The 9,351-nt window shown below is 43.8% G+C and overlaps 1 protein-coding gene across 1 annotated transcript in view; it reads left to right on the top strand.

The window, feature by feature from the left end:
• The first annotated feature begins 5,402 nt into the window (after nt 1-5,402).
• The window catches only part of ZNF615 (zinc finger protein 615), a 10,314-nt gene continuing 6,365 nt past the window's right edge, over nt 5,403-9,351 (top strand). The window contains 3 exon segments of the mRNA XM_006868345.1: nt 5,403-5,417; nt 7,321-7,447; nt 7,911-8,003. Coding sequence (XP_006868407.1) covers nt 5,403-5,417; nt 7,321-7,447; nt 7,911-8,003 — 235 coding nt within the window.

Here is a 9,351-nt window from a genome sequence, read left to right as displayed (position 1 = left end):
ATTTATAAAAGCCCTGGAAACCCTCGCAAGCGTTGGGCCGCTAACCTCAAGGTCATTAGTTAGAATCTACCAGCTGATCCTCAGGAGAAAGATGGGACTTTCTACTCCTGTAAAGATTTACAGCTTCGGAAACCCTGTACACGGTCACGATGATTTGGGACCTATTCCACGGCACATCACCACCACCACCAAGGCACACAACCATCATAACCTCTAGAGCGATGAACAAGTGCTGTTTGCTTTAGAGAAACTCGCTGTACGGAAACCTCAACTTCCTCTAAAATGGCTGCGCCCATAGGCCCGTTTCCTTGCCTTTTGTACTAAGCTGATCAAAATCTCGGCCATCTTCCAGCCCAGCTTGCTGAAAGGGCTTTAACTCCGTACCATATTTTGTGTGTGTGCAAGCTCCAGTGCCTGAATGACTACCCACTTTCAGCCAAAGTTGAGGCGCTAAATAATGGGACAGTGTCAGCGACTCCTTGGCCTCTTGTCCATTTCTATTGGCATAGAAACAGCCCGTTTGCCTCTTGTACGGAATGTGTAGAAAGATGGCTGCTCCCAGGGTACCGTGGCAAAATGAGCGCTGACATATTCCACCCGCTGCCACGGAGTTGAAGTCGACTGAGAGCGACCTCATTGGACAGAGTAGAACTTCATCTTTACTGCCACATCTGGTGTTTTCGAACCGCTGACCTTTCCGTTAGCAACCGAAAGCTTTAATGACTCCAGACACATTACCTCTAAAGAAACAGAGTTTTCTAAGTACGTCTTAAAACACTTCAGACCCTCGTTGACCACCGTAGGCTGGTTGGCTGGCGGTGTGGCATGAAATGAACGAATTTGAAGAAAGTCATTTCGGTCGTCTGCTCATCCCCTCGGTACGCGAAGAAAACACGTTCAGTGGCTGGGGTCTATGCGTGGAGAAGGGTGAGGGTATCTGTGAACGTCTGCATTCGCCGTGGTCCGCCGTCGGGATTTTGACGTCAATGCGCACTCTTGAACGCTTCATAGTAAGGAATTGGTTGTGGGAGACGTGCGATTGGGGCGTCTGTGGCTTCCGTCCTGAGAAACTCCCTGTGGTTAGAGATCCCCGTAGATCCACTCGGACGGTCTCGTAGTCAGATCTTGGAGTCTTTGTGTTTTCCTCTGCCCGCAAGGCTCAGTGATTGAGAGCAGATCTCTTTAGATGGTGCAGGAGAGCTTCCCGCATCCGCGTGCAAGGCTTTCTGGTCCATATTTTGGAATTAATTAGGGTAGTGAAGGTCTACATAGAGGGATGGATTTGTAAGGTGCACCACGTGGTTTGGCAGTTGAAACTGACCTGATGGATATTAACGTTTCAGGATCGAGACCGCATGTCGCGACTAGCTTTAATTTTCTTACATGATTTCTTATTCTTGAAACTTCCTGAACGTTTTTTCATAAGATGCGTGCAGCTGCGGGCTCAAACACAGGCAGGATTGTGAGGAGGACGTAGAAACTACCTGTGTTTCATTCTGTTGTTAGCTAGTTGAAGCCAACTCGAGGGCCCCTGACATCACAATCAGCAACTAACGTGTTTCCTTCTCCAGAAGCAGCTCTTACTCTTGCTGCATATTTACAACATATTTTTCATACATAGTCTTTAACCTAGATTTTTTTTTCTGACGTACATAAAATAACATCGGTGGCACTATAGGATAAGCACTGGAGTGCTAATAACAGGGTTGGCGGTTCAAACCCACCAGCCGCTCCTTGGAAACCCTATACAGGGTCACTGTGCGTCAGAACTGACAACCCAAAATAGGTCGGCGGTTCAAGCCCACCAACCTCTCAGCAGGGGAAAGATGAGGCTTTTAGCCACCACAGAGGCTTTTAGCTTTACAGCCTCGGAAACCCTATACAGGGTCTCTGTGAGTGTTGGCACAACACCCTAAATTAATTTTTTTCAAAACTTGTTGTTAAGTGCCATTGAGTCGATTCTGACTCATAGCAATCCTGTATAGGGTTTCCAAGGAGCAGCTGGTGAGCTTAAGCCACCGAGTTTGCAGTTTAAACAACTTTGCAATCTGACACATTAACCCACAGCGCCACACTAGGACTCGTTTCCAAAACTGTTGTTGTTGTTAAGTGCCGTCCAGTCGGTTCCGACCCATAGCGACCCTGTACAGAGTTTTCGAGGGTGTAAATCTTTACGGGAGTAGAAAGCCTCATCTTTCTCCCACGGAACGGCTGGTAGTTTCGAACCGCTGACCTTAAGGTTCGCAGCCCGATTCGTAACCATACGCTACCAGAGCTCCTTTCCAGTGTCAAAATGTTATATGTATAAATGCTAGACTTTTATGTGTCTGTGTTTCAGAGAAACTGCGTAAATGGTGCTATGATTTCCTCTTTTTCTACTTTATTTCTTGTAATAAACATTTTGAAATTGCAAATTCTTAGTACGGAAAGCTTTTTTAATGTGGGAACCGGTGGTATTATGCGTGAACTCTCATTAAACATGTTACGTATTTGTTTGTGTGTGTGCATTCTTTTTTTTTTCTTCTTCCCCACTCTATCAGGGCCTTCCGTTGTGATCCAGTTCAGAACGGTAATGAATGGTCGCCGGACAGCATCTCGTTTTTTCTGGTCGCAGGGTCATAGAGGAGGTTGTCCTGGTCCTTTAGTTCTCTGGACTAATTATTTTCACGTGTCTTTGTACATTAATTCTATGTATATTTGGATGTTCTCGTTGTGTGCCGTCCAATAGGTTCTGATTCATAGTGACCCTGTCTGTGTACGGTTTCTGAGAGTGGCTGGTGGGTTCATATATTTGGATTATTGTTTTTGTTGTTAAGTGCCATCGTGTGGGTTCCCACCCATAGAGACCCTGTATAGGGTTTCCGAGGAGCAGCTGGTGAGCTTGAAGCGTGGACCTTACTGTTCAAATCGATCTTGCAGTCCAGCGCATTAACCCACAGCACCACACCAGGAGTCCATATATTTGGATGTTGTTGAGTGCTGTAAAGTCGGTTCCGACCCATAGAGACCCTGTATAGGGTTTCCGAGGAGCAGCTGGTGAGCTTGAAGCGTGGACCTTACTGTTCAAATCGATCTTGCAGTCCAGCGCATTAACCCACAGCACCACACCAGGAGTCCATATATTTGGATGTTGTTGTTGAGTGCTGTAAAGTCGGTTCCGACCCATAGAGACCCTGTATAGGGTTTCCGAGGAGCAGTTGGTGAGCTTGAACCGCCAACCTTGAGGTTCAAACAGCTTTGCCGTCTGGCACATTAACCCACAGCACCACACCAGGACTCTTCTATATTTGGATAGTGGTAAAATATTTAGAATATTTAGATCTCAGTTTAGGAATCTTTGATGATGTGTTTTTTCAATGAGTTTGTTATCCTGCTATTCTCCAGTCTGGGTGTCTTACTTTAGATGCAATTATAAATGTGTGTGTTACCTTTTTAAACTTCTTTTTCCTGATATAATTTTCTATAGCAAAAAAGAGTTGTTGGGCCATCAAGTCAGTTCCATTAACATGAAATATTTACTTTATATTTGGTCACCTCACTAAACTTTTTTTGCACTATCTTTTTCTACACCGCATATTTCATTATGGAAAAATTTCAAATATACAAAAGTATTAAAAGAATGTTGAAGTTACCACCCATTCGCCCACTATCTAGATTTTGCCATTAACATTGTACTATACTAGGTCTAGGAGTCCTGGTGTGGCGCTGTAGGTTAATGTGCTGGACTGTAAAGTCGGTTTGCCCACAAGGTCGGTGGGTCAAGCGCACTAGCTTCTCCATGGAAACCCTATAAAGCGTCGCTATGGGTCGGAACCGACTCAATGGCACTTAACAACAACAGTAATACTAGGTCTAAGGCAGAGTCCTGGTGTGGTGCAGTAGGATAAAGCACTGGACTACAAGGTCGGGTGGTTTAAACTCACCTGCTGTTCCTTGGAAACCCTGTACAGACAGGGTTGCTATGAGTCGGAACCGACTTGACAGCACTTAAAAACAACAACAACAATAAAAACACGAAAAGTTCTAAGAAGCTCTGGTAGCGTAGTGGTTACAAGGTCAGCAGTTCAAAACTCCCAGCTGTTCTGCAGGAGAAACATGAGGCTTTCTGCTCCTGTAAAGATTTACAGCCTCAGAAACCCGATACAGGGTTGTCGTCTCTGACCCATAACCACTATCACCACACTAGTTCTGGACTCCTGGTGTGACGCTGTAGGATCCGCACTGAACTGGGAACCACAAGGTCAGCAGTTGAAACCCACCAGGTCTCTCTGACTCCAAACTAACTTGATGATACTTAACAACAGCAGGTTAACTAGTTCTACCAGTTGTCTAACTAGCCAGCCAGCCTTTTGTCCATCCATCTTTCATCTTTTTGGTTGTTGGCTTTGGTGACTTTTAAAGTCTCCTAAACACTGCCTTCTATTGCAAGGCATTCAGAATGAACTTTGAATGAATGCATTCCTTCAGTTACAGAATATTTAACTCCTGCAGATAATTGGCTAGAGTCTCACTGATAGTTTTTCCTCCTTTGTCCGTTTGATGAGCCGATGTGATTGACAGATACTTCTAGCCAGGTTTTTGACTCCTAGATCCTGTGTCTTTTTCCTCATTAGTAAAAAACAAAAGTAGAATCCTGCTGTCGGTGTGGTTTTTAAGATTAGAAGAAGCACATTACCTAAAACACATTTCTGATCCCAGGAGCTTTGTTTATATGAATAAACAAGACTGGTGTGGCGCTGTAGGATCAGCACTGGACTGGCAACCCTAAGGTCGGCAGTTCAAACCCACCAGCTGCCCCTCGGAAACCCTACACAGGGTCGCTGAGTCAGAATCGACTCGACGACACTCAACAACGTTTTTGTGTTTTGTAAAATTTGTATTTATAACATATTTTCTTAAACCCCCTCTTTCCTCCCTTCCTCTATGCCTCTGTTTTTTTAAGTAATAAAAAATATCAAGGTATGGAATTGCAGTAATGCTGTAGCAGCATTGATTTTCTTAAAACGTAGAATGTTGAGATATTTTTTAGAATTTAATGCCCACTGTATGCTTATGAATAGTGAGGAAAGTAAAAAGAACCCATCGTGAATGTGGAGCACTGACTTATGGGTCATTCCGATTTTTGGAGCATGGATTGAAGTTGTTTGTGTAGCAATGCTGGGAACATCTGGACCCAGAAGGAATGTGCACTCAGAGATCATGTTCTCTTCAACCTACAGGTCTTGTTTCGCTAGGAGAAAGAGGAGCCAAGTGAAGAAAGGAGGAGGAGATTCCAGTATCTGGGTATCTTCATTTCTCCCTTGCCAAGAGACTCAAAGCTTTGAACAGAGATCCGTCACCAACCCTGAAGAGACAAAGACAGAACCTACCACCAAGCAGCCATTTCCCAAATTCAGAAGAAAATGACCCAAGCCCAGGTGAATTTTGGTTTGTTCTGTTCTCAGTAGGTTTGTAGTTGTAGTTGTTAGTTGTTGTCAACTTGGCTCCGGTTCTCGGTGACCTTCTGTACAACAGAATGATGGGTTTCTAAAGTGCCTTAGAAATCAACGTTATAAAGCAGAAAAGGATAAATCATGAATAGCAGGTTCTGAAGAAAAGCAAACCTTTAATATTCTAATGTCTAAATCAGGGCAATGTAGGACTGTTGTTGTTGTTAAGTTCCGTTCAATAGATTCCGACCCATAGTGACCCTGTATAGGGTTTCCAAGGAGCAGCTGGTGAGCTTGAACCACCGGATTTGCACTTCAAACAACTTTGCTGTCTGACGCGTTAGCCCACAGCGCCACACCAGAATTCAACACTAATCATTGTTGATTCTGATATTGGCTCTGAAGGCACATGGTGAAAATAAGGAATTTGTACTATTTGTTTACTTATAGCTAGCATATTTAGTATTGGAAAAAATATTAATGTGTGTATATATGTGTGTATATGTAATACATGCACATATACATACTTTGGACACATTGTCCGGAGAGAACAGTCGCTGGAGAAGGATGTCATGCTGGGTAAGGTGGAGGGTCAGAGAAAAAGAGGAAGACCCCCAACGAGATGGATCAGCCAGGTGACATCATTGATGGCGTCAAGTATGGCGGCAGTAGTGAGGTTGGCCCAGGATCGGACATTGTTTCGTTCTGCTGTGCATGGGGTCGCTATGAGTCGGTTCCGACTCGATGGCACCTGACAACAACAACATACATACATATGGACATACACACACATATATATACATATGTAAAGAAAACAAAAATCCTTACCACTGGAACAATAAATAGCATCTATATAATCGGGGAAGAGATTGAAGTTGTCAAAGACTTCATTTTGCTAGGATCCATCATCAACACTCATGGAAGCAGCAGTCAAGAAATCAAATGATCTATTGCATTAGGCAAATGTGTGTTCAAAAGCAAAGATGTCAGTTTAAGGACTAAAGTGCACCTGACCCAAGCCATGGTATTTTCAATAACCTCATATGCATGTGAAAGTTGGACAGTGAGTAAGGAAGACCGCAGAAGAATTGATGCACTTGAGTTATGGTGTTGGAGGAGAATACTAAAGGTACGCTGGACTGTCAGAGAAATAAACAAATCTGTGTTTGAAGAAGTACAACCTGAATGCTCCTTAGAAGTCAAGATGGCCAGACTCCATCGCTCATATTGCTGATATATTATCAGGAGGGACCAGCCCCTGGAGAATGGTCGTGCTTGGTAAAGTGGAGGGACAGCAAAAACTAGGGAGACCCCCCCAATGAGATGGATTGGCACAGTGGCAGCAGCAATGTGTTCAAGTGTAGCAACAGTTGTGAGGCCGGAGCATGACCTGGTGGTGTTTTGTTCTGTTGTACATCGGGTTGCTAGGAGTTGAAATCAACTCGGCAGCACGTAACGGCAACAGCATACACACACACACACACACACACACACACACACACACATATATATATATAAGGGGGCTTCAAAAAATGCATGGAAAAATGGAATTGAAAGATAATGAAGTTTTTCCACGAACTTTTAAAAACCCCTTTGTGTGTAGAACCTATATATGTTCTACTTTAGCAAGATAGTCTATCTTTGCAAGAAGGTATGATGGGTACATATTGCAGAAATGCCTTTGAATTCTGAACTTTTTAAAATAATTGGATGGCTGCAAAATGACAGAATATTTGTGTAGGATTTTGCTACTGTTACAATGGGTAAAAAAAATATATATATTCTTTTTTAAACTCAATTTCCTATATGGTAAAAAAGAATAATTTCCTTTACATTCCATCCATATCATCAAAAGGACATTACTTCATTAAACTGGACCCTGTTGTAACAGGATTCGCTGACATTGGAGGACGTGGCTGTGGAGTTCACCGGGGAGGAGTGGCAGCTCCTGGCCCCTGCTCAGAAGGCCCTGTACCGGGACGTGATGCTGGAGAACTACAGCCACCTGGTGTCCGTGGGTGAGGACAGCTGCATGGTGGCCCTCAGAGGGTGTCCAGTCAGTAGCCTGTCCTTTCTCAGCTGTTTAACTTGGAAAGTCCCTGCCTTTTTCTTAAGCAGGGCTTTGAACCCTAACATCTTCAGGCAATGCTTATGTTACTGGTTAGGGACCGGTTTTATGAAGTAGTATAGAGCAGGGCTGTCAAGGACGATTATACATTAGAACCACATGGGGATCTCGCGCAACTATAGATTCTCATTCAGTATACATGGAGGGTTCGAACCAGAAGCAACTGGTATGAAGCCCTGTTTTTAAGTGTCAGAGCCTCAGAGTCTTTCCTTTCCCCCTGGTAAAAGAATATAAGATACCCTCTTCTGAGATAAAAATCTTGACTTTGCAGAAAAGTCTGTAGACCCTAAATGTCACATTTATGTGACATTTCTTCTTACTGTGCATAAACTTTTGTTGTTTCCACTGAACAGGGTATATAGCATGTGAGCAAGATACACTTGTCAGGTTGGATCGTGGAGAGCTGTGGACAGTAGGAGGTGAAATCCACTGTCGAACTTCTTCAGGTGCGTGAGTGGGAAGCCACAGGTGGGCTGTTGAGGAAATCATTACAGACACGCTAGAAGGCCTCCCAGCTGTGTGGCTGTCTGAGGTCCCTAAACGAATGCTCTTGCCATATGAGAATATGTTTTACTTTTAAGAATTTAGAGGAAATGAAAACATTATTTTTCTTTTCTGAAATCGAATTCCTATTTCTATTATCTTTATTTCACCCGAATTTCATGGTGTGTTTACATCACTTTGCACCCCCTAGAATTTCCAACTTTCCCTTTCCTTGTTCGCTGTCTGAATCAGTGTCTCTGCCAGGTCTCCTTCCTGTTTCTCATCGGACGGGCGTTCCTACTTCCGGGCCTCTCTCCAAAGAGAGAACTTTGGATTCTTTACCAGTCTTCTGACTACTGCACCTTCCTGCCCCAGTGGGAAATGCCAAGTTTTTTTCCTTTTTTAATTGTGAATTGGGTGAAGGTTTAGAGAGAGCAAATCAATTTTCCATTCAACAATTCAAACACATTTTGTTTCATCTCATTGACTGCAATCCTCACAGTGAAATATCTCTCATCCCGCTTCCTCCCTGGGTTTCCTGTTGCCATTCGTCCTTCTTTCCTGACCCTTCTGAACTGTGTCCTGGGGGAAATGTGGCCTTTTGCTCTCAATTAGTTGACTGTTTTTAGGTGTGTGTACCACCTCCCAGGTGTTATTGCTCCCTTTGGACACTTGTCTATTGTTGGGATGAAAACTGAGCCATGGGACCGAGTTCTTCTCTGGACCTGAAGAGTGGCTGAGGGCCCTGGTCTCAGGGATCTCTCCAGTTTCTCTCTGACCAGTAAGCCTGGTCTTTTGTTTATGATTTTCATGTTTTTTTTAACTTCTAAAATCACCTTGGAGGCTGTTCTCCAGGGTAACTTAGACTCTCACTGTGTGTTTACAGGCTGCCCCCAACTTAGGATTGGGTTCCATTCTGACAATTCTATTAAACACCTCTTTTTTTGCATACTGGCAGCAGCAATGGACTTAAGTATAACAATTCTGAGGATGGTGCAGGACCGCGCAGTGTTTCATTCTGTTATGTATAAAGTCGCCATGAGTTGGCACCTAACAACAACAAATTGTTATCCAAATAACATGGCGGAGGCGTCTGGCCTCATCTAAGGTTGTAAGGGAGATCAGTGGCAGTAGCTCCAAGGCTGATTCCTATGAGGGGAAGGTCACTATCTCTCCTAAAGCACTGTCTCATTTCCTAGAGGGTTTGAGAATTCATTGCAAAAACCACACAGCTACCTAAGATGAGGGGGCAATAAAAGCACAAAGTGACTGGCTTACAAGTTTTCAAAAGGGAGTTTAAATTCAGAGTGT

The sequence above is a fragment of the Chrysochloris asiatica genome, unplaced genomic scaffold (genome assembly GCF_000296735.1).
Source record: "Chrysochloris asiatica unplaced genomic scaffold, ChrAsi1.0 scaffold00116, whole genome shotgun sequence".
Taxonomy (NCBI): Eukaryota; Metazoa; Chordata; class Mammalia; order Afrosoricida; family Chrysochloridae; genus Chrysochloris; species Chrysochloris asiatica.
The sequence above is the reverse complement of the archived record's forward strand: the minus strand, read 5'-3'. Positions and strand labels throughout refer to the sequence as shown.